We start from the raw sequence: 26,143 nt of genomic DNA, 5'->3' as shown, positions 1-26,143 counted from the left end.
ATTGAATTACATTTTTACTTCTCCCAGTGTAATGAGGAGCTTTTTAAGTCTGAAAAGTGTCCTTTTTCTCAGCAAGAGCAGGAGGTCTGTGTGTAGTGATAGTGATAAATGAAATGTTAAAAGAAAGAAGGTGAGCAGTATAGCTATGAATAATCAAACCAGGGAGGGAGAGAAAAAAATTGGGGACATTCCAAAACAGCAAAAGCCAAAAACCAGCAAAAGTAAAAAAAAAAAATCCCATTTTATTTCTTAAATATAACATATCGATGAAGGCTGTTTATAGTAAAGAGTATTTGCAGTGACTGGGAGAACAGCCAAATATAGATTTATTGCTTATGGCGTCCTCTGCTTTTGCTGCTTCAGTGACAACTCATTGTAATCAGTGGTGTCTTTTATTTAAATTCAGAAGACTTTGGATTGTTGTTGATAGTAGTATTTCCATGCACTGTTTCCATTTACTACTGCAACCAGCAGGTGGTCATTAGTATATTAATATAATATAATATTTTCTATATTACAGTTAAATAAACTGTGTGAGAATAAAGGCAGCTTAGACTATGTCTCATTTTTAGACCTATCACTATATGGATTATTTGGCCTAGTGTCTAATATGATGAGAAACATGGTAGTATTCCTGTATAGTACATAGTCACATTTTGTTACTTAAATGTAGTATTTTTTAGAAAAAATTTTTGCTCTTATCTGTCATGGACATGGGAGCAAAGTAGGGCCTTTGGGATCTCTGGGCTTTAATTTTGAAGTTAAAGCCTGCCACCCACAAATTGTGCCTGTTTGACAAGAAAGCTTTTCTTTTTGAAGGTTTTACAGGAATATCTTTTTGACAGATTGATTGTGTAAGTCTTCGTGTTGTTCTAATAATTCCTTTTTAATGGGAGAGCTTTAATTGATGTCAAACTCAAAAGTTCAGTGACAGACAATGTACCTTCTCTTAGTTTAGAGGTTAAAAATAATTGACACTTCTGTATGCACAGAATAAACTGTCATAAAAATATTAATTTCTCTGACTATTCAGATAGGAAGAGACAGAACTTAATTCAAAATGAGTGGTCAGCTTTTCTGTAAGTTTTGAGACAGTGAATATGACTCTTAATAAATACAATCAACAACCATTATTGAAATAATTAAGAAAAACGTGATAAGCCAGTGCTGCTTGTAATTACTGTTGCAGATGGAGTAGAATTACAGGTTTGGAAATGTTTAAGTTTTCTGATTATGTAGAAATTTCAAAAATACTTTTCAGAAAAGCTGTTAATTTCTGAACTATTGTAGTATAGAAAAATGATTGAATTTCTTTTTTAATGCAGATGACTGTTAAAAAAAATCCACCGTTTGCTGAAACACACTGCTGTCTCATGTACAACATGGTTTTCTGACATTAAGAACATCTGGGTGGAGGGGCCCCAGAGAGGGGTGGAAGGGGTGCCTGGTCCATGAGCAGTGGAGGAGCTCTGGGGAGGCTGTGCAAGGACAGTGTGGCCTGTGAGTGCCCTCAGGGCTATGGAAGTTTTGCAGTGTAATTGAAAATCAGATGATTTACCAACAGGGCCAGTGTCTACAGGCTGTTCTGTCTGGTATATATTGAGTAGTAAGGCACAGCACAAAAAACTATATACCTAAACTCATGAGTATGAATTATGTGATATTATCTTAAAAGAAGTTTAGCTGGGTTAGTGACTTTTCGGGTCACCTTTTGGGTGAACCTTCACCTCACAGAAGTTACAGATTTTCCTTATGGTTGTGTTACTGCAGAATTTTCTGCATTTTCCTTGTAAACAACAAGACAACTGTTAGAAAAAGGATACTTGACTTGAAATGTGACTCATTGCACCTGAGTTCATCCATTTAATTCAGCCTATTCATTTATATTCCTTCTGCAGTCAGCGGAGAGGAAAAGGGAAGACTTGTCTTGACGTCTTAAAAGGATATCCTGAGATAGGAAGAATTACCTTCTGGAAGTTCCTTTCTTTCAGATGATAACTAAAAATAACCCTATACTGTTGTGTCTTAAATCTAAATAATACAAATTGTACCTTAGGTAAACCATATATATAGTTAATTTTTAGCAGCTCTTAGATAAAGGCTCCACTATAGCACATATACAAAAGAACTACTGATACACGACACATTACTTTTACTACTTCCTGATTCATGAGAGCTAAAAGGTAATACTATTAATTTATATCTTGACAATTTTTAGTAGAATTTATGCATGAATGTCTATGAAAGGCAGAGTAACTGAGAGTAATTCTACATTAATATGGTGTATTTAATTAAAAGTTAATATTTCAGATTTTTAATTAACACTTCAACTGAAAAACAAGTAGATCAAACCCACATCAATTTTGAAATAATTTAGTCTTCAAACCATTCTAATGCAGTCTTCAAATATTATTGACCAATGCAAGCACTAAATTTTCTGGGTTATTTTTATTCCAGAAAAGTATAGAACAAAAAAAGTGAATGAATGCACTATTTTAATACAATTTTTTGTGCTGACTAATCTTCATGTATCAAAAGTATCTTGATTCTCAATACAATAGTTTACCTTAAGATGGGATTCAGCTTCAATTAAAATACCTGATGTGATAAGAGCTAATCATTTAAGCTCCCATTGGAGGTCCCAGTGGGGTTGTAAGGCTTTATTCACTTGCCTAAACACACATATTTATCTAGTACTGTATCCAGGACATCTTCATGGGTCTGATAGATATGACATAAGATACATGGACCCATGGCATCCTCAAGTGGCAGCTGGAAGTTGAGTGGGACAATCTTCAATGGCACTGCATGCCTTTGTTTAGGCAACTGATTGGAGCATCTCACAATCGACTCAATGGAATCTAACATGCTATTTGTTTCATCCTGCAGTAGACACATCTGTTCTACACACTGCTTACTGTGTTAACTAGATTTCCCACAGTCTACTGTGGGAACTTAGACAAAAAAAACTTTCACGTATAGTTCCCATCTGCATGTGCCTGAATCTGGAGCTGAATCACAGCATAGGTTTCTCACCATGCATATACTGACAGAGTGCAAAAATTCTTCAAATGAAATGCAAAAGAGAAAAACAAGCAATAACCTAGGCAGAAACATATTAATGTAGAAAGTATGTACACTGAAAAAACATATACCTTGAAACTCAATTTAAGATACTGCAACACATTCATCTATGTTCATTTTTCTCTCTTTCTTCTTGTCTCTTACTGTCCCTCTATTCATATCTTCTCCCTTGTTATTTCCTGCCCAGTAGCAGGTAGTGTTTTCCTCTCCCATAGAGATGTATGAGAATAATGAGAAAGGCAGAGATAAAAAGAAAGGCTGTTGGGTCAACGGTCAGGACTTTTCAGCAAGATCTGCCTAAGACGGGTTCAAATCTATATTTCATCTGGCTAAGTAAATGAAAGGGACTTTAGATGGTAACCTCGTTCTTTAGCCAACCACCCGCTCTTTCGGGGCTGATGGTCTTCTTACGAGTTTTGCATTTAAGACGCTGGGTCGCTGGGCGCGGGCTGCCGCGGAGCCGAGGAGGGCGGGGAGGGCGCTGCCCTTGGTGCTGGAGGGTGAGGCCGGGACGGGACCGGGGCTTGGGCGGGACTGGGCGGCTCTCCTTCCCTTGCGTTGCTTTCTCTCCGTGTACACTTTCCCCCCAAACACTGGAATGACCATAAAAGGGCAGTTCATAGGGGAGTGCAACCATAGGCTGATCAAGGTCTGATTCCTTGGGAATACGGGGACTTGAAAGGAATTCTCCTGCTGTGCCTTATTGGTGCGGTCTCGGTGATGATTGCGCATGGATGCTTAGGTGGCCAGTCACAGTCGTGGTGTGTCACTTTACATAAAAAATATATGTGCAGAAAGCAGGCATCATTTGTCCCGTGAATTTAGGAGGTAAAAATGGAAGGACACTGACTTGATTTTGCCTTCCCAAATGTAAAGTATATTTAGTTAACAACCTACAATTCTTTAGCAGTCAGCCATTTAGTGTGTTGGAAATAACGCTTTTGCTGTGTTTGCTTCACCTTAAGATTCTCATCCCAGAGAAAATTTTGAATACATTTTCATGCTTCTGTTGTCACGTACCGTATTTTTATTTAAGTTCTGCATTTATCAGATTTAGACGAGAATATATTAAAATAAAAAGCTCATGCTGCATACCTACTGCAAATTTCAAACTTGATGAGAGTAACTTCTGTAAGAATCATGCATTCTTGATAGAGATAATCTGTATAATTTTCAAGTCTGATCATGCATAAAATGGGGACCTTAAAGTTTTATTGGCTAGTGGGAGTTTTTGCTGCACAAGAAATGCAAGATTGGCTGTTTATGTTTATAGCTCATGGAGACACCTGTGGTCCCAGAAGAATTATTCTCCATGAGGCTCATAGTAATCTTATACCTTTTACCCTGACTTTCCTTTTTAATAGTTCTTTGCCTGGCTTCCTACATCCCTTGTTAAATTTCTGAAGAAATGGTCTATTATTTTTCCTTAGATGAGGATCGTCAAGTCACTTAAACTCCAGATATGAACCTAATGTTTGCAGATTTCACCATTAAATATGACTGTTTATGTATAACTTCTTATTTCATTGAAAGCAGCTGAAATTTTTCTATCAGAAATAAATTCCTGTTGAAAATTATACAGTATTTTGAAATGAAAATATTCTCATTGCTATGTCTGTGCTGATACTTGTCATAAATCACAGAATTCATAGAAGCATGATGTTTGTTAAAAGGGAACACTTTGTCTTTATACACATACAGATATGTATTCAAATGGCAAAGCTGTTAGGGATTTAATTGACATTTAACATTAAAATTATAAAAAACTTCCTGGTGCAAGAAAAGTAAATCAAATACTGTCTGGTTATTTCCCAGGGTCTTAATGACGTAAACTGTGATCTTTCTTTTCTTTTACCATCGCCAAGACTTGTTACAGACAGTTCAGGTTCACGAGTCATTCTAGGTTGTGACTACAATGAAGATTGCTTTTATTAAACCCAGGATAACCAGAAATATTTCCATAATATTTTCAAAATTGATGAAAAAAAGCACAAATTGGAAGAATTTGAAATTAAGAGCAAGTCCTCTCAACACAAGCTCTGCTGAAAGTCAAAAGTAAATCTGAAATTAATCTGTTCTTCTGTTCTCATGAGCTTAGTCATATAGATTGCATGACATCATTTGTCTTCATAACTCAAATTCCTACTGATGCACAAAAATAAGAAAAGTCCTAGATCCCATGGTTGCCCACTAATATGCCTAATTTTAAGCATGGGAACAGTCCATTAAAATCAAAAAGATACAGGTGGTTTAAGTACTTTACTAAACTGGGGCCAAAAATATAAATTGGGAAATACATGACATTTTAAAAATGTTTTTCCCTACATGCTGTGCTAGCCACATCAGTGAAATATTTCATTTGGTGGGTTTTGCATAAAAATTGTCTAATGATTCCTTCGGTAATATTTTAGCTTTGTGACCTCCTCAAATAGCCTCCTAAAATGCTCCACAAGAACAAGGAAGTTGTTAGTCAATAAGAGGAGAATTTTCTTCCTCATGTAGTAGTTTCCTTCTGTATCATTGTTGCAGTTGCTAGTGCTGACTCTTAATAAAGTAAATATTGAATTTGCAATTTAGCATGTATAATTTATGATGTTTGCCTGTTCAGCCAGTTTTCTTTTTTAAAAATGTCTTTTAAATTTTCTTCAGCTGGGAAGGTTTCCACATACTAGTGTCCACAAAGTATGTTTTGCTATCTAGGTGCTGTGCTATTTTGGGTTGTAAAAATGATAATCTGGAATGAAAATATCTGTTCTTCCTAGAATCTCTGACAATACCCTCTCTTCACTTGACCAGCTCTGAAGGAAAGTATATCCTTAGAGAATTTAATGGAGACATTAATATATCCATGGATCAACTTTGTTTTATTATTTCAACCTGGCATCTCATTTCTTAAAACATTTTATCCAATTAAAAGCAAAGTCTATTTGACATATTTATAATTCATTAGCTAGAAATAAAACAGGAATATTTTGCTAGCAAGTAATTAATACATATTTTAAAAATATTTTTAGTACTATGGGTCAGGATTTATCCAAAAAAAGATTTCATTTTTATTTTCCATGAATATTTGATGCAGGAAGTGTCATGCAAAAGTGGTTAAGATATTGGAACTAGCTTTCCATTTAACAGCTGATTTTTCTAACAGTGCTAACATATGCATACTTACTTGAATTGGCCTAGAACTTGCTACTTTATACAAAGATACAATTAATTCAGCATCCCAGTGAAAATTTGCCAGAAAATCTTTGGTCCTCATGCAATTCCAGTGCTCCATATGTATATCACAGAAAATCAGGAAGTATGTATTTCACAGTAAACACAAGAAAATCCCTGAAATGTAGAGTTACAAAATGAAGGCATCCTTGCTTTAAAAGAAGCCCAAATATCTAAGTTTAAAAGGGTTAAAAGAGTTGTTTACTACTCTAGGGGTGAGTGATGAATGGGATTGCTTTGCAAGTAAGTCTTAGATAACAGTAGGGGCACTTGGCTGTGGTGACAGTGGGTGAGAATGCAGTGGTCTGGCTTATCTTTTAATTTCACTGCCATAAAAGGTGTTTTTTCATAAAGAGAGAGACTGTGCTTTATGCATCTTTACACAAACTCATAGTGGAAGGAGGGCATGATTTAACAATAGAAAAATAGGGAAAGGTGACATAAATACCTCCAAGTTTAACTTTGTCAGTCCGTTTAAACAATTGAAAAAAAAGAAAATCTCTTTCTCCTCAGGCTATCTGTAATAAGCTCCTCATCTTACAAAATACAGGTAGCAGAGCAGGATGAGATGGACGCCTTTGCAGGTTCCATTTGCTGTATTGGTCTCCACTGACGGCAGTAAGAACTTAACCAACTCCCATGTAGATGTCTACATAGTAGGCATCTGAGTTTTGGTGGCTGATTCTGGAGCTGAATCCCACAGTCCAGGACATGTCAGGTGACTTCAGTGTAATGCAGATGTTCCTGACCTTGATCAGCTGTAGCAGTGTAATCACAATTACATGGCTAATGAAGCTGAATGCACTGAGCTCCATGATGCTGGGACTAGACTGCTGCTAGTACCTCTGCAGATGTAACACTACCTCAGCCCTGTCCACACTGTCTACATTGTGCTATGATCTTTGGTGTAACTGTGCTGACTGTGCTTTCTTGTGACAGCAAGAAAGCTATCTTGCTGTAAAAAAAAATCCAGCCATGGCAGAATGCGGAAAACCAACAACCTTGTGTTTTCATGCCAAAGGATTGATTTGATTCACTTTAGATGAGAGCACATGTGTCAACCAGTATACATCCAGGGACGAGGACCCTGGAGCCAAACACTGGAAAACTCAAACTGGTAATGTTTCCACACCCTGCAAGCACCTTCAGAGACAATGGAACAAATCCTCAGACTGGCAGGATACCTGGTTTTTCAGGAGCCCTCAGTGTGGGAGATGGATGGGTTTAATATTTTATGGCAACAGCTGTTACCACTGCCCAGTAAGCCTCAGGCTCTAAGTGTGCTGATGAATCAGGAGGACTAGGGCCCATGAGCTGGACTGGCTGAAGCACAGAGAAGATGGAACATGTGCTCTGGATGAGGGAGCTCCGTTTCATTCATTGTGCTGAGGTCTATGTCACACATCATTGCTCTTATCCTTTTTTCTGAGATAGATGGAAAAATCAGAGACTGAATTGGTTTTGTTTTGTTGTTCTTTTTGCCAAGGCTGACCCTGTCTCATTTTTGAAAACAAAACAGTGAGGGCTGTGATTGCTGAAAGTATACATTGGTTGTCTAATATGTCTCAGTTGAAGCTAATAGGCATTCTTCAGTGAGTTTGGGGGAGGGCAGAACCAGGCCAGCCCATGCCCTTTTGAAAAACTCAGCTGTTGCTCATGCCTCTTTAAGGGTTAGGCATTTATGGAGCACATATGAGTCCTGCTAATGCTAGTGTTGAACAAGAAAAAATATTTTCCTTGCGGTTTAATGATATTTCCAGAATCTCTTGTACATTTGTTTTATCTCTTCCTGTGAAAGACCGCATTTTTTCTTAATGCAAACATTTAGACTGTATGCTGTCACTGTAGGCACTGTTGGATTGTATACAGAGTTTATGAGACGCTTCAGTAATGTAGTGTAAGCCAGGAGGTGATATGAGAAATCTAATGAAAGAAATTGTCTTCTGCCAGATGGAGCTGTACCTTGCTGATAGGTGATTACAAGGCTGCTTATAAAATAGCAAACGGCTCTTGGGCCGTTTGTCTAACTTCGGGACCAAAATGACCTGGTTAATCTAGCAATATCTGCATCTGTTCGTTGCCAATACCACCTTTTTTTCTTTCAGTGCTTGTTTAATTTAAATGTAATTCACAGAAACATACATTACCAAATAAGATGCAGGTATATAAATTCATGTAACAGAAGTTCACTTCCCCAGACTGTAGGAGTTATCTATCAGTTCCTTAGGCTAGCATGATGTTTGGTAACTAAATTGCTCTTGATTGCCAGGATTGTGAACTGAAACAGTCTAGGCAAAATCTTTCCACATTGCAGAATATTTCATTGTTCTTTTGATATCAACTGAGTTTGTGAAGACCACTGTGTTTCTTCTGGTAAGCCCTTCTTTTGGCTTCCTTTAGAAACATATTGTGCTTCTGATTTATGCTGTGCTAGTACAAGGTGGGGTTACTGTGCAGGCAGTTTCATGAGGATTACATTCATGTGCATGTTCTCAACCTAGAGCTGCCTACTCTACCTGGGTTTGTTGTGCAGCTGCTGTTACCACAGAGCTAAGTCCTTGCCAAGGTCCAGCACAGTAAAAAGGCAAGGCACTGTAAAAGGGCTGATCAAAAAATGGTACCTATCCAGCCAACTTATAATCTGAGAAAGATTGTTCAATAATAATAAATACAAAAAGTAGTATTCATCTCACCTAAGGATACTAAAGTGAGGTGTTTAACCTGCTGTGTACCTCTTGTGTGGTCAATATAAACAGAAGATTATCATAGATGTCATATTGTATCTCCATGGATGTTAGCTTAGGACTAAAATATCAGTAACGGTATCAAATTGGAAGGATGGAACACAAACCATATCTCCTTAGAATTGTAATTTATTTAGCCCAGTTATATAGTAAAAGATAATACGCTACAAATGATTACGGAGAGGTGGCAGCAAAACTTTCTTAATGGCAAACAGAAGAACAGATCTCTTTCTCTACTGAAGGTGAGGAAGGACCTGCTACAGATAAATGGTGGCATTGATCAGATGTGGGGGATCCCATGCTGAAGAAATTTTCTTTCTGCTCTTCATTTGCTATCATGCATATTGGAGCTGTAGCTCTTTTTATACTTTTCTCTTACATCCTTTGCATTTTAACCATACGTATGGTGTTTTACATACACTGGATACATCTTCTTTGCTCTATTTATTATGCCCAAAACCCAGTTCTGCCTGGCCCTGAGGGTGGCTTGCCTTCAGCCATGAATAACTGACCTTTTGTGATTTGTGTTTATACGTGTGGGACCTCCGTTGTCATCCTGTGCTTGTACTCTTGGGAGACCTTGCTACATGTTTTGGGGACATAGCAAGCACAAGACCTGTAGAAAGAAGTAATCTCTTTTATCAGACTTACTAAGTATAGTTGGAAAAAACATGCAAGTTTCTGTCACTGACTGAAGAAAAAAAAAAAGAAATAAGTTGAGGGTCAAGCTGAGGCCCGAAATGAAATTTGCACTTGACTGTAGTAGTTTACAGCCTAGTTGAGGAAAATCCTATTTTTTGATACATATGTATACACTAATACGGAGGAGAACTACATGACCTGCATTAGAGTGTAGAGCTCACCCCACCAGATGCTGTGAATATTGTACAAGATTTATGCTCTACAAGGAGAAATAGGCAGCAGGCAATGTATATCTTTCTCATTGCCCCTGCAGGGCTTTTTGTCTTACAGGGTAAACGAATTTCCTTTCCCTGCCATAAATGCATGTACATGCATACCAAGGAAAAGAAGCTTTATGTCTGGTACGCTGACATTCAAAAAGCCATTGGTTAAACGTGCAATCACTTCATATGTTTACATGGACTTTGATGTTCTCTCATTGTACTAGTCAGACTGCAAAATAAATATCTCCTCACTTAAATGGTTACCAAGATTATTGCATGTTTTGAATATTGTACAGAAAATCTAGTGAATATATTCTTCTGACACAAAGTATATTTAGTCAGTGTATATTTTGAAGTGCTAGCTATTAGTATGTCAATGCATAGAAGAATTTGAAATACTAAATATGTGCTGAAGCTGATAATTAAACAAATTACTTCAGTGACACTTGTGCAAGTTGTTTATTTCCATTGTAGCTACCAGAGCATGGTATATTTGGTGCAAACTAATGATGTAGTTGCATTTAGAAAAAAAACTCAAATACATTTTTCAGTTTAATAATTTCAACCAACACATACAAGCAGCTCACTTGTTCTTTGCATTTTGGCAGATATTATTCTTCATCATAAGAATAACTTGGCTTTTCAGTTATGAGGTACACTGCTGGAATATTAATTTTTGGCTTTTTGAGATTTCTGAACAGTGTTCAGGATATGTAATTATTCAGAATACAAACTGCATGCAGAAGTATTATCACTTTGAGCAATAATAATAAACTATTCCCTACTTCATTAATATTTTCATGTTCAGTAGGTATACGTCTGAGTAGTAGACTGATTAAAATGGTCCTTTTATTTGAACTTTGTTAGAGATCATTTATTAAGTCATACAGCTGTTTTAAAGAATTTTGGTAAATGGAACTTCACTTTTCTGTTTCTTATTGGCGTCTGAGATATGTACTGTGGAAACATCATCAGCAGCACACTAGTTAAGATCGCTTTGAAATTTACAATTGAATTGTGATAATAATTTTTCTTTTTTGTAACATAATAACTGAATTTTAGTTTCTATATTTAACTTAAAAAATCCTTAGGGATTGCATGAAATTTCAAATCAAAATGTATACTAATTCATGCCAACTTTTAACTTCACATTTTTTTCTCTTCCCTGTTACTTTCCCATGCCTATAAGCATTCTGACAATAAGTTGGAGACTAGAACTATATAGTGTAAGCACATGCAAAGCTACATCCCTTTCTCTAATCATTCTTGAGTTATATCAAGGTAAGCCTTTGGCACATCTCAAGATCAGTTAGCTGCTTGTAACAAGTATGTTTCAAAAAAGAATGCTTTTGAAAAGCTTTTTGTTCCTCTCTTTCTATCAAAGCCTAGCTTTTCACCAGGTTTCCCGTGCAATCATACTGCTGTGAATGTGTTCTGTGTTTCCCACCTAATAACTTCTGAATATGCTTATCAACATCAAATATTTTTGACAGGGGAAAGGATGGTGGGGAAAGAAGGCTTGATTTCTCAAATATAATTAAAATCCCTAAAATGTGATCAAAGTCGATAGCTGGAAAGAGAAAAAGAAACCCTATTAGTATTCCCACTGAGGGAAAGCGCAGTCTGAGCCCACACTTCTTTACACACTGAAAAAATCCATGCAGGTGAGTGTCATTATAAGCTATGGAAGAAAGCTTCAGTTGGAGCTTTCTGCTTAGACAGAAAGTCAATCAAACTTAAGACACAAATTGGTAGGAAATAAGGCTTCATTATTTTCAAGTGTTCATAGAGCTGCTTGTCAGTAAAGATTCATCTCACCTCACTCTTCCATTCTACAGTGTTGATATCTTTATTTCCACATCCAGGTCTCATTGCAGTCAATGGCAAGAAATAACTTTTAGAAAGTGATTCATTTCATCCTAACACAAACAACTAGTAAAAGTCAAACAAATTCTGTCCTAGAAAAGCCAGTAACTCAGATGCAGACTTGTACAGGTGTGTCCCACAACATAAATTCTTTACTCACATATACACAAATTGGCTTTGTAAGGATAGCTGCGGTGAAAGAGACAGGAGAGGGTGTGGAGTGGTCTTTATTAGAGACAGCATCAAAAGGCAAAACCAAAATAATTGGGGAATAGCAGGCAGCAAAGCACATATGGCACTCAGCTTTAGGGAGATGCAGGGAGGAATGGTTAACATGGAGGGACTGTGGCCAAGAGCTTCTATATAAAGAAACTGATGCCATTGCAATGATGAGTTGGCTAGAATGTTTTATTTAGCTGCTTATTGTTAATTAGAGTTAAACATAAATTGATCATTTGTGTCTTTGGATTTTAAAGAAACAAGTAGCTGGTCAGTCACCCTACTACTCCCTGAAATGAGAGCACAGTTATATGAGTCCAGGTGTGACTCATGATTTTGAGACTGGACTGAAAATCTCCTTTCTCACTTCAGTCTGGATGACATTCCCTAGCTGGAGAACCAATCTTTAAATCCACTTGTGGGTCCTGGCTGGTTATTGCCACCACTGGCCTTTCTGATTACTGGAAGATCAAGTATTTTATGGGAAGGCGTGAGGCCACCACTGCCTTCAGTAAGGGGCAGAGACTATGAGCGGTATGTCCAGCAACAATGGGGTTTGAGCTTGTGAACAGACGAGTGGAAGATAGTCCTGTTCTGACAAAATGTGCATCTTAAGCTGGGCATAAGTGACTTGGTGGGAGAAAGGAGGAAGGGGAGTTTGAGAAGGGAAAAAGTTCAGCCAAGTAGAGATGATCGTAAGCAGAGAAGAATTAGGGAAGTGCTTGCTCATTTCCATGCTTTTTGTAATTTGACTTGGAGAGATAAAAAGCCAAACCGTATTAACTCAGTTTCTGTTTTTATTCCGCCTGGGAGTTGATATAAAATTCACATACAGTTGTTTGTATTGAGCAAGACATATTTGAATTCTCACATGTGTAATGTCATATGTGCTGGTATAAATAGTTTTTGTTATCCAAAAAAATCCTACTTTTTGCAGGTTCATATAGTTATTACATCAAGTGTCAAGTTTCCAGTTAATTACAACATGCTCAATTTGATTAGACAGTCACTATAGTTGCTGAACAAGAGTCTTATTCAAAGATTATTGAAATTAGAAAGTGATTTTCTAATTAAATACGGTACTTTAGCAATTACCAGAATTAGTGAGAAAGTGCTGGATTGAGAATATTTGCTTGGAGAAATTCTGTATCTCTAAACATTGTTTTGAAAAACAATTTGCAAGAGATCCAATCACAAAGGTAACTTAAATGGCAGGAAGAGACATGAAGTCTGGGAAACTCAGAGAACGCTGTCAGTATGAAGCTTATATACATTTGCCATATGAACCCTGACTAATAAGCCTTCCCAAGACAGTATATTAATTCTCCTCAGCTTGAACCTGCTTTATCCCATGCTTCATGTTTGCTTGCCAAAGCATCATACAGACATTTGAAATTACATCAGAATCATAGTTTTACATGGCATTTTCTCAAATAATTTGATATTTTTCATAGAACTAGCAAGGTGATTTTCCCTCTGTTACTAAATAATGTGTCAAACAGGCTATCCTCGTGTCTCCCAACATGATCAGAAGAAAGGAGGATTTAATGCTTATATTATTTTCATTATAATGCATTTGAAAATAGAACTGCTTAAAGGAAGTAGTGCTTTTCATGGGATAGTAAATAAATTTTTATTTTCTTGTGTAAACTAGATATTATTTCTCACACAAAAGATGTGGTAGTATTTAGTATATTCTTTGCTTTTTTAGTGCTTGAACTTAGCAGTGATTTTTGATAGCTTTTAAAAATTATCATCTTCCTGATCATATTTACACTCAGGGGTACTGCATTAATTTAAACATCACTAATAAGCTACTAGAATAACAATTTCCTGGTCAACACTTGCAGTTGTTCAGCTTCAGTGAGGGTTACTTAAATAGGAGTACTCTAAAGTTTTAAGCAGATCTGTAGTAGTTCAATAGGCTAAAATGATAATAGCTATGCAATGACATCAGTTTTAAAATGATAGTGACTAAGAGCTGCTTTTTTGGGAGAAGGTACAAAACCTATTCTTGAAAAATAGATAAGGTTTTGCAGGTTCTTTTTTTTTGTTAAGATTCATTTCATTCTACTTGCCTTGAAAAAGTCTAGTAAAAAAAAAAGGGAAAAATTCATCCCAGGAAATGTTGAAAAGGCATTCTAGTTTGTTTGTTTGTTTGTTTGGTTTTTCCTTTGTAGTACTGTGTAACTTATATTACTAAATAATTTTTAAAATATTTGTAGGTTTTTTTTTTTCCCTGAGTTTGTTTCTTATTAAGCCTTTTCTTTACCACTTGCTGATAATGAAGGCTGAACAAAAACTGTTAGAGGCTCAAAACTAAGTGGAATCCATACAGGTAAATTGTTTTCCTAGTACTATGGAAATTATCTAAAGAATAGACTTTCTAAAGGCAAATGGAAAAAAAAAAAAACCCTCTCAGTTATTCCAAACAGTCAAGAAATATTCATATTCCATCTCTAGCACTGTAAGGATATTAATGTCAAGGTTTTGCTTACGATTTTGTTTCACAATGCTACAGCTGAAATGCATCAGAATGCATCACTGTACCTTCTGTTTCTAAGACAGAAAATTCAAAAGTCTATTGACCTTAGCTGAAAAGGCCAAATTCAGAGAAATAAACTAAAATGAAAAACGTCATAAACATGCCCGAAACAATTATCCTGATGTTGTAGAAAGATAATGTGATCCTGTGGTAGGACTTAGGAATGGTTCAGAATCACTTGACGACACTAAAACCAACCATTTCATTGTCCAAGCTGTTCAAAAGAGAATGAAACAACTAAAACAATAAAGGAGGAAGACTATGGTGCATGTAGCCTTGGTATAAATGGTTGGCCCAGACCATGTGGTCTCCTGCATACCTCACTTGCTATGGAACATCCATGACACTCCTGCGTCATGTTATGAGCTAAGGGTAGGCCTATGAAGCAATGCCTCCTAGGTGGGTGGTTGGTGCACCCTTGCATTCCTGGAGCAGCAATCCAGCTCTTCCACTGCAGGGATGGAGATGGAAGGAGGGAGGCAGAAATTTGTGAAGCAACTAGTTTAGTTTTCACCCACTTGTTGAAAATATGAAGATATTAGGATGTCTTCAGAATTTAAAAAAATCTAATTACTTTATTCCTGTTTTCCCCTCCTTTCAGTTACTCTATAATCCTTATTGCCAATGCAGGCCTGAATAACGCTCATGGTGGTGTGGGTTAGATGAGAACACTGGGACTGATGTGGTCTTTCTCAAAGAAACTTCTGAAAACTTAGTGCATTCATTTTTAGGAGTAGAGAACTGGAGTTTCTCAAGCTTTGACCTTTCAACTTGAAGCACCTTAAGGGTTATCTGCCATCTATAACAATTAGACAGTGAACCCCAGGTGATGCTTCTGATTGACTTGCAACACCTGTGAACTGGTCATGTAGCTACCCATGTTAAAACATGCTGCTAGTGGTACTTATCTGCCTCTCTATACTACACTTTTTCTATCTTGTCCATCCGTTAGGTCTCCTCTTTCATCTCATAAGAAATGTTGGTATATATCTGTGACAGTCTGGAGGGATATATTTGTAGAGTATTTATTTGTCTAATACTTATGGGAGCTTTAACATGCTGAGGAACTGATACACTTAGAATAGGATTCACTTTATTTAAGCTTAGTTTGCCAGTGCACTTAAAATTAGACCTGTGGTTAACAAAAACTTTCCTTGTAGTAAGCACGTAAGAGCTCAGATCTGTGGCTTCTCTGGGGTAGGAAGAACTGTACACTGCAGTGCACCATGATGGCACAGAGGGCTTGGGAGGTTCCAGCTGCCCCCTTATTTGCCTTTGGTTGGCATTTCATGGTGGGCTGCAGAAAAGCCTCCAAGTGCACCGTGGTGGAATGAAAATCTGCACCCTCTGCTCTTGTCTTAGACTGGGTGGCCTAAAGCATAGGGTTTGTTGTGGAAAGTTTAGTGGCCTTACAACATCAACAACCTTTAATCAAGAGTCATCTGCTGAGTTCATAATGAAAATAATCATTAGTGCACAGGAAACATCCTTCTACTTTTTAATTCAAAATGCAACTACATTGCTCCTTTGTCCTGGTAAACTGCTGTGTATGAGTTCTCTGTCATCACATTCTATGGCACATGAATGGGAGTCTCAAAGCAGGGAGAAAGAGGAGAGGGCAATGGGGTGGAACATATTCTTTCTTATGTAGCATCTGGCTTTTTAGCAAAGTCCAGGGCTTTTATAATAGTTGAGAGTGCTCTGTTGAAATTATTAAAGACTTGACTGATTGATCTTTACTGTAAAATGTCATTTTCCTTTTATCTTGTGCTTTAATCAAAATAAAAGAGCACATTGGGGGGGAAAAAAAATAAAACTAAGTGTCCCAAGATACCATTTGTGAGCACTGGGATTAAGGACATTCATGGAAATAGCATTCAGGTAACTTCCATTCCCGAATCCTCACTGAGAAAAAGCAAGATAATACAGGGTAAGTAAAGGTTATTTAATTTGAAACATTTTGGAACTAAAATAAATCACAGTTAATTTCTGCCATATCTGTTATCTTTGGTTTGTTTAGACCATGTAGAAAAATAATGTAGCCTAAAAATTTTTTGTAGATTGTTTGTTTCAAAAATAGACAAAACACTTTATTTTATGAGAAATTTCTCTGAGAGGTTTGAGCTATAAAAAGGTACTTTAACAAAAATGTGGCTAAGCCTCAAATTTGCTTTTTGCAAAGCAAAAAGCATATAATTGTCAAAAGTGAGTTTACAGTATGTTAAATGTTTCATAAAATACAGAAACACTAACTGTAAACATTGAAAAACCTATTTCAGCAGTCCTAATGCATTTGTTTTTTCACAGTAAATCTCACTAGTTTTGTATAAATCTGTCTCATTAGTAGAATATTTGTATCAGAACCATTCAAAAAATTCATGAGAACAATTCACTGCCAGGAATACTGAGGTTTGTACTCACAATCAGTACATGAGTCTCTTAAAGCACTGTCAGAGGAGACATACTTCATTGATTTTCTCTGCTAGTCGTCCATGATGATTTTAATCATCTTAAGCTGACTCACAACTGCACCTCATTACACAGATGTGTGGGAGAGGAATAAGCATGGCTTTCCCAAGGACCTGAATCAATTTAATATATTTGCATTTCCTAGATTTTAGAATGGTGTGAAGCTTTCATAACAAAACCAGAAGCAACAATTGAGGACTAAAGTTGTTTTGGGGTCTGCCTGGAGGATGTGGACAGCAAATATATTGCTAATATACAATGGTAGATCCAAGGGTGACATGAAGTGGTGACAAACCCAAAAAATCTAGCAGATCATCTTGAGTCTTTATGCCACACTTTATCATGGCATGTCCTACTTCTTCAGTAGGCAGGAAGGGAACTTACCTGTCTATGTAAAACACGTTCCCCTAATAATGAATGGAAAGTCTACTCTGTCTCTAGGATTTTCATATTGAAGCACCAAGTGATGGATTGTTAGGGACTTTTTGGGGACTCAAATAGTCTTGGCAATAAAAAAAAATAATTTTGTCATTAATGGACAAGAAACTCATGTGAATTGAAACTATTTAAACTAAATTTACCAGTAGAATTTGCTAGAAAGTGTTCATATTTAATTTTGCAGAATTTACCTCAGCTCTAGTAAATGTAATGGTAAACAATTTGTCTAGCTGCACATTGGCACTAACAATAAACACTGTGTTTGCAATGCTTTGGTCTCTTTGGAGCACAAATGTTAGAAACAAAATCAAGTATGTTACATTGCAAAACCAAGAAAAAACATCTGACTAAAGACAGAGATAAAATTCAGTCTGTGACATATTCCTTTTTGCCAACATACAGCATATAAAATCACTTGTTTTCAAACAGTTGCAACGACACTGCCTGGCAAAGAATGGAGTTATTGCTTAATGATAAACTTCTATAGTTTTGACAGCTCACTTTGGAGCTTTAACATTGTATAGTGTATGTTTCTTGGCAGTATCTGTTGATGGAAGAGATAATGTACTTTTTTAAACAGACTATATAGAGCAGAGCTTCCTCTGCTCTCTGTTTTCCTGGCTGTCACCTGGGCTGAAGGTTGGTTGGTGTAAGCATTCTTGGGAAAAGGATGCACCTGACATGTTCAAACATGGTTGGTTCGCTCTAGATATTGGTAGTCAGGTAGAAAGCAATTAACTTGGGGCGATCTTGTGAGTTGCTTTGGGAAATTGTATCATTCATGTCAAAAGTAACTAGATTTTTACTTGAAGCTGCAACTTATCTGTTGGAGACTGGCGTGTTTCATGCCATAGGGCAGATAGATGAGTGAAGCAAAGATGGGTACACAGGGGAATCATATTGTCTTATCATTAGATCAGCTTTCCTGCCTTTGGATATCTTCCAGAAAAGACTACAGATGAGATATCTGTGGTCACTTGATTTTTCTGTTTGACTCCTGATCCAGCAAGACACTTAAATGTGTTTTCTAAGTTAGGATGCAATTATTCCTATGCTTGAACAAGTGATTCAAGTTTAAGATATTTTTCAGGCCATTGGCTTGTGCATGTCTCTCTCTAAAATAATATCCCACTGGCGCCTAATCTATAGAGCCAGGTAATCTGGATTTGAGTGTGCTATATAAATTTAACAAAACACATCCCAACATGTGCAAAGGTCAGAATCTAGCTTCTTTTACATCCACTGACAGCAATGAACTTGACTGAAGTCATTCTCTTTCTCATTTAAATATGGGGTATTTATGTTGACCATGTGGCCCTTAAGGCTGTATGTGGAGAGTTACTGTTTTTTCCCCCTTTGTCACCTAGATATAAGGTTTTGAACACCTTGGGCATGTTGCCAAATTATTAATATGAATTTGTTCATTTAAAGGGATATTAGAATCACAAGCATAGTGGGAAAAATAACTTCCACAAATTTTTCAGTGTTATGCTGCTCTTCCCCAGTAAAATGTCACCGTTAGTTCTGTGCTTTCAGAACTTGAGCTCTGTTCTTTCCTAGCTGTCTGCAGGATTTCACCATTTCCTATTGGAACTGTATGTTTAGTTCTAAAAAAATGTTAGATGCTATTGTCATGTAATATCTAGTGTCTTGCTGATTTTTAAAATAATCAATTACAGTATTTTTTGACTAAAATTGATGTGCTTTTCAATTATTTTTATGGTGTTTCATACAGGTTGCTAGCTTACCGTGTACGAATAAGTTTTGGATAGTTATCAGAGTCACTTGTTCTGACAGTCCTGTATTTCATCTCGGTTGTACCATAGAGACCTAGACAGATACTGCAACAAATATTCTATCAATAGTCATTTGAATCTGCCAGGTGGAGCACGCAGACCAACTATTCTCTTACAATGAAAGTTTGCACTTTTTTCTTTAGATAATCAGAGTTTTGGAAGGCCAAGAAAAAGCCCATTGCTCATTCCACATGCAAAAGTGTTGATGTTACAGCAAAACACCTTCAGAAGGATGTTCTAGACTGTGGGAGGCAAAACCTAACACCTTTACTTTTTCTCACTCAGGATCTGATTTTCCCTATCTCAGGTTCACTCCTGGCAGTGGCTCTATGGGAAATCCTAGCATAGACTCAAAACAGTTAGAATATCATGAGAAATTATTATAATTTTAGCAATCAGAAGAAAATAGGATTATAGGTTTTGTTCTGTGATTTAAATTACACAGTAACTCCTGTGTATAGTAACTAGTAGGTAACCACACTGTAATTTTTATGTAATTCCAGACTATATGAAATTCACAGCAATTTAATGTTGAATTAATGATCACTTGCAGTTTTAGCCACCTGTTTTCTGAGCTACAACAGGTGTCTGGATTTGAAGGAGTCATGGGCACGTGATAAACATTTTGAATCTGTTTTCTTCAAGCTGTTAGTAAAGACCATACTTTCCTTTCAGGTAAACTGGATCAGTATGTCAAAGACTTGGAATGATGGAAAGGCTGACACAACCAAAATGACAGGAGGCTCATAAGGTGGTCTGCAAGAAAGGGAGAAAAGAAATAAGATGACAGGAAAATGACCACAGACATAATAAGAACAGAGAAATTGGCCAAGAGGAAAATTCCTAGTGGCTTTGAGAGTAAGGAAGGCAGACAACAAATTAAAAATCTTTCCTTTCAGTTTCCATTCCTTCCCAAAGCCAAAGAAAAAAAGGTAGGGAATTAATCTATAGAGCTAATAAAAATGGATTTTTTTTTTCCAAGGAATTCTGAGGTTTTCTTTTTTTAACAATTAGGATGAAAAGTCAAAATAAACTTTTGTGAAAATATCTCCATGGGAGAATTTGGCAGCAAATAATCACAATGAAAATGAGCTATATTTCTAAGATTGTTAGTTTAAATAATTTATAGATTGTTTTGGATAAAGCTGAAAAAACATGGAGAACTTCATAAACTACAATATTCACAAGCAAGTCTTACATTTATAAAAGTATTTTTGTCCGCTCCCTTTTTTCCCCAAAAAAAGGATTTCACTCTGCTATGTAATCCTAGCTGAGGTGCAGAAAACGTACTTGCTCACAGAGCTGTGCTGCATGAGCCTACAACCTATGCAGACCTATATAACTTTTGTAAACTAGTTGAGTTTTATTCTTCACCAAGGTAAAATTGTCCTATCTTCCATTAAAAAAAATACCCTTCTGGAGTTCAGTTCATGAGGGTTATGATATATTCTTTTCATTGAGATCCATGAACATTGTGGTTATACCCTTTTGTTGAAAAGAAACATAAATGAGTTCCTTTGCAAATCAAATTATGAAATTTCATTAAATGCTGTAACTTTCCTTTCATTTAGAAATAACCTTATGTATCTTCTAAGTATAGCGACACCTGAGTGTCCTTTTTGAGGCTGTTTTCAGAGGCATTTAGATGTTCTTTTAAAAATAAGCTTGATTCTCAAACTTCCAGAGCAAAGCATTGCATATGATGAGAGACTGTCCAAGAATGAGAAGAACTATGTCATCTGTCCTTTGTTAAATATTTTCTGATGCCATGCCAATCTTCAGGTGTGCAGACGATGCTTTCTTATCCTGTGTTGAATAACAGAGGAACAAATTGGTGGGTGAGAATCACAGAATGGTTGAGGCTGAAAGGGACCTCTGGAGGTCCCCCTCAAGCAGGGTGACCTAGAGCCTGTTGCCCAGGATTATGTCCAGATGGCTTTTGAATATCTGCAAGGATGGAGAGTCTACAATCTCCCTGGGCAACCTATGCCAATGCTCGGTCACCCTCACAGTAACAAAGTGTTTCCTGATGTTCAGAGGGAACCTCCTGTGTTTCAGTTTGTGCCCATTACCTCTGGTCCTGTTACTGGGCACCAATGAGAAGTGCCTGACTCTGTCTTCTTTACACCATCCCTTCAGGCATTTAATCACATTGATGAGTTTCCCCCTGAGCCTTCTCTCCTCCAGGCTGAACAGTCCCAGCTCTCTCAGCCTTTCCTCACATGAGAGATGCTCCAGTCCCTTAATCATCTTCGTTGCCCTTTGTTGGACTCTCTTCAGTATGTTCCTGTCTCTCTTGTACTGGGGAACCCAGCAGTGGACCCAGCACTCCAGGTGTGGCCTCACCAGAACTGAGTAGAGGGAAAAGATCACTTCCCTTGACCTGCTGGCAATACTTTACCTAATGCATCCCAGGATACCATCAGCCGCCTTTGCTGCAAGGGCACATCAGTGGGTCATGTTCAACCTGGTGTCCACCAGGACCCCCAGGTCCTTTTCTGCAAAGCTGAGGTTATATCTTCTACAGAACTTGCAGTATGAAACTGGTATGAAGCGAGAAAAGAAAAATTTTAATTCTGATGCAAACTCCACCAGACGAGTTTAAACTGTACATTAAATTGAAAATACAAGTGGGAGCAGAAGTTAGGTTTAACTCTTTTTTAACTCTTACCCCTGGCTACCACCAGGCTTCTTTCACTGCCAGTGGTTTGGTCTTGGGAGATTTCTGCTGTTGCTTTTCCACTGAGGAATCACTGAAGGTTCCCCGTTTCCTTGGAGGAAACCTTCCACAGATCCCCCTGAGGATGCACATTATAAGCTGCCAAGGAAGGCAGTGCCTTAGGTGTGATTTTTATGAGTGACAACATTTCATATGTCATGTCCCAAATCAGGCAGAACAGGGCACTGAACCTGGGTCTTGTACATCCCAGGTCCTGCTGGCTCTTAAAGCATCACAAAATAGTGCTGCAAGGAGATCAGTTTGTCCAGGAAAATTCAATTCAGACCCCAAAGGCTTCACTATTATTGTTTAGCAAATAATATTTGATAAACTAGTAATCTAAGAAAACTTTAATATTCACATCTGTAGGTACTCAATAAAAATGGGATTTATTCCCAGAATAATCATACACCAGTTTCCTTTTCTTCTAAGTAAATACAGGGCCAGAAACCTTGCAGCGAGGCAGGATCAGAAATAACTAGGTCATTACCAGTGAAAAGCTTCATTTTCCTTGCTGGTTTTGTGCCCACGTTTGAATTCTAATACATACTTCACACTTACCTTCACAGAGATTCCTCTTGTTCATTTCAAATTCTCATTTTAATTTGCTAAGAACATGCTGAATTCTGTTCTCCACAGAGTCTGGCATCTCTCTTGTGCTGGGGTGATTTGCAAGTTTTTCACTACTGCATTGCTGAAGTTATTAATAAGTAAAACTTTGTCCAAGACAAATCCCTGGGGCTCTTGCTTGAAATGCTCTCACTACCTCACACTGAACTAACATCTGCTTGCTGTGTATATTTAAGCTGTGCAATTTCATTTAGATCTCAGTTTTACATGTAAGCTTCTAGTATGAAGAGGAGTGCCAGATCCTGTCATCCATCCTTTCCTTGTGTCTGACCCCGCTTCCTCTGCAGCAGTGAAAACTCCCTCAGTTGGGATGAACCTTTTGTACCACGCAGTATATGTGTATCTTCCTCTCTGCAGAGAGGCAGAGGGAAGAAAAGGCTGTCCAGTGTGGGATCCATCTGCCCTGTTCCCTTAGTTTGTGTATAAAAATGTAACGTCAGATGCTGTTACAAGATCACATAAAAATGCATTTTTATGCCAAAGATGCTAATTTGTGTTTCTAACAAATCTGAAGTTTTAGTGCAAGAAAGGTTTTTATGACTTCTAAACTGTGCTGATCCTTTTTCCTGGGCAGGAGCAACTGAATGACATGCTGCTTTTTGACTCCAAGGAGTATGCTGAAAATGAATGTTGCTGGAAGTAGTTTTCACATTATTTAAAATGCATTCTTAAATTTGATATAACTAAAGAAAATATAGGTACCTAAACATTGTGTTGTATGTGGCCTGGGACAGGAGCTGTATCTTCCTTTGGGGGAGAGCAAGGGGTAGAGTAATAGAATAATAGGGCACTGAACCAACTCAAGTATTCGATTAACTCTGCGGTAACTAATACTTACTGACTGAGCTTTATCTCCTGTACTGCGCTCAGCTCTGGAGTCCTCAGCACAGGAAAGGCATGGACCTTTTGGAGCGGGTCCAGAGGAGGGCCACAAAAATTATCAGAGGGATGGATCACCTCTCCTATGAGGACAGGCTGAGAGAGCTGGGGTTGTTCAGCCTGGAGAAGAGAAGGCTCCAGGGACACCTTATTGAGGCCTTTTGGTACTTAAAGGGGGCTTATAGGAAAGATGGGGACAAACTTTTTAGCAGGGCCAATAGCGATAGGACAAGGAGTAATGGTTTTAAACTAAAGGAGGGTAGATTCAGACTGGAAGAAATTTTTTACAATGAGGGTGGTGAAACACTGGAACAGGTTGCTCAGAGAGGTGGTAGATGCCCCATCCCTGGAAACATTCAAGGTCAGGTTGGATGGGGCTCTGAGCAACCTGATCTAGCTGAAGATGTCCCTTCTGATTGCAGGGGATTTGGACTAAATGACCTTTAAAGGTGCCTTCAAAACCAAACCATTCTATGATTCTATTATTCCTCTCTCTCTGGTACACATATTCGACATTGAATTTAATCCAATTACATTAGTGCTCAGGCCAGTGGGCCTGAAATTCAGGCCTCAAGTTGAGGGGTAATTGTCCATGCAATGAGAATAATGGCTTCGTAGTTGTGCCCTGTGCAAGCATCCACACTAAATTAAATGAGGTTCCTCCCCAGACTGACTGTGTCTGGCTCCAGCTACACATTTGACTGGCACTGTGATAGCGGGGGTATGATTAGAATTCCTGAATGTTTATATGTGGCCCTGTATAACTCATCCGTTTTCTTGCATGGACCTCCTCCAAGCTGGAGCTAGCTTTTCTGTTCTCTTTTCAATGGTTGAGTAACCATTGAATCTTTTTGGATCCTTCCTTCCCCTTGCCAGTCTTCATAAAGGTGTTATATTGCCATTCACTGCTGAGCTGCTGCGTGTTCTTCAGGGAGGTTTGTTATGTTGCATTAGTAGAGATTAAGATCTGTGCTGTCCTCACTCCTCCTGATACCAGCTCATTGTTTGCTAACTGTGAGGTCAATAAAATTCTGTTTTCCGTCAAACAACAGCCGGTTCTCTTATGAGAGTTGTAGCAATCTCCAGTTCACCAGCCTATCATGGATACAGCTGCAGGGACCATTCATTAGATATACTGAAGGGTATAGGAGGATATTTAGCCATGCTTTTTTATTCCTGCAGCCATTGCTGGTTTGCTTTTTTGTCCTATCTGGACGCTTTTATCTAAGTGAGATTAGGGAGGGACAGAGATCAGATTTGCTGAGAGAAGGAAGGAAAGGGTCTGAGAAGCAGTTGGCTAGCCATCAAATTATTATTTTTTATTTTTTATTAGTTTTATTAGATTTTCTTAGTTTTATTAATTTTTATTATTTATTATTATTATTTATTATTATTGTTATTTAGTTTTATTAGTTTTATTAGTTTCCTAATTAGTCTGTAAACGTTATAGGTCAGGGCTGTTTATTTTTGTATGTTTGCAGTGACCCTCATTCCTGGTAAATTCCCTTGTCAGTAACTTGAATAAATGGCTATTAAGGTGAAAACACCTCTGTTTGGCTGGTCACACCTATGCCTCCCTCAGTCTGTTTTTCAACAAAACAGCAATGAAAGAAACATGATTCATGAGGATCTCAAGGTTTAGAGTAATGTTGCAGCTACAAGTAGAAAGAGCAGACTGCAGTGAGTCATTGAGAAGTTTAATTTTTGATAGAACAGCAAAGTTTTAGCACTTTACAGCTGCCTGGGGTTTATTTCCAACTGTCCATTCAAGTCTGTTACACCGGGTGAGAGGTACGGAAGAGGAATACTAGCTGTATGTGACTACAGATCAACATGGAAACAATTTAATGGGTTTCAGCCATAGATTAAGTTATAAAGTGCCATACTAGGGTTACACACCTAATCTGAAATGATACACACTGGATAATCTATTCTAATGCTGCATAATTTGTAAGTATTGCTGTTTTACCAGTATAATTGCATATTGTCTGGGGGAAAAAAAAAAAAAAACAAAACAAACAAACAACAAATGAAACAACAAGGCATGCCAGATTCTGGGACAGAGTAAATTGGAAGAGATGCCCTGAAACCAATTAAATTATGCTAATTTTGACCACCTATCTCTTAAATGGGCCAGAAGTAGAAATGTGAGCTTGAATATTAGACTCCTGGATATTGTCTTACTTGTAGTACATCCATGCTTTTGGCACTGCTATAAGCATATTCAAGGCTTGGAATGTGTAGAATAACTTAAATTTCCTTTTCTTAAATTGCTTGGAGAACAAACTGTTGTATCCTTATTGATCTTTCCTTTATTTTATTGTTGTTTCAGGTTAGGTTTCCCCATGATGATTGTGTCCTGTACCATCGGGATGTGCTATCTTCTTGTTGCTCATGTCATAGTAGGTTGGAACTCATAGTAATTTATACTTTCAAGACTCAAAGAAGCTTTCTGTTTCATTTAGTTTATATATCAGAACACTAAGAAGACATATAAAAGGAAAAAGATGTGTAAAACCCCAACATATGGTATCAGTCAAAATAATTGTCAGCATCAGCATCAAGTTTGGTCATTCTTTACCTTCTGTTTTGTGAACAATTTGCAGAACTAGGCAATCAAAATTAAAAGAATC

The 26,143-nt window shown here is 37.4% G+C and overlaps 1 protein-coding gene across 1 annotated transcript in view; it reads left to right on the top strand.

Annotated features, from left to right (window-relative positions):
* Positions 1 to 25,930, top strand: part of OCA2 (OCA2 melanosomal transmembrane protein) — a gene marked incomplete at both ends in the record, with an annotated part of 181,872 nt that extends 155,942 nt beyond the window's left edge. The window contains one exon of the mRNA XM_082333762.1: positions 25,843 to 25,930. Within this exon, the coding sequence (XP_082189888.1) occupies positions 25,843 to 25,930 (88 nt within the window). The remainder of the gene's footprint in view (positions 1 to 25,842) is intronic.
* Positions 25,931 to 26,143: the final 213 nt, after the last annotated feature.

This window comes from Platalea leucorodia (genome assembly GCF_965183815.1).
Source record: "Platalea leucorodia genome assembly, chromosome: 2".
Classification (NCBI taxonomy): Eukaryota; Metazoa; Chordata; class Aves; order Pelecaniformes; family Threskiornithidae; genus Platalea; species Platalea leucorodia.
This window is presented reverse-complemented; position numbering and strand designations above follow the sequence as displayed.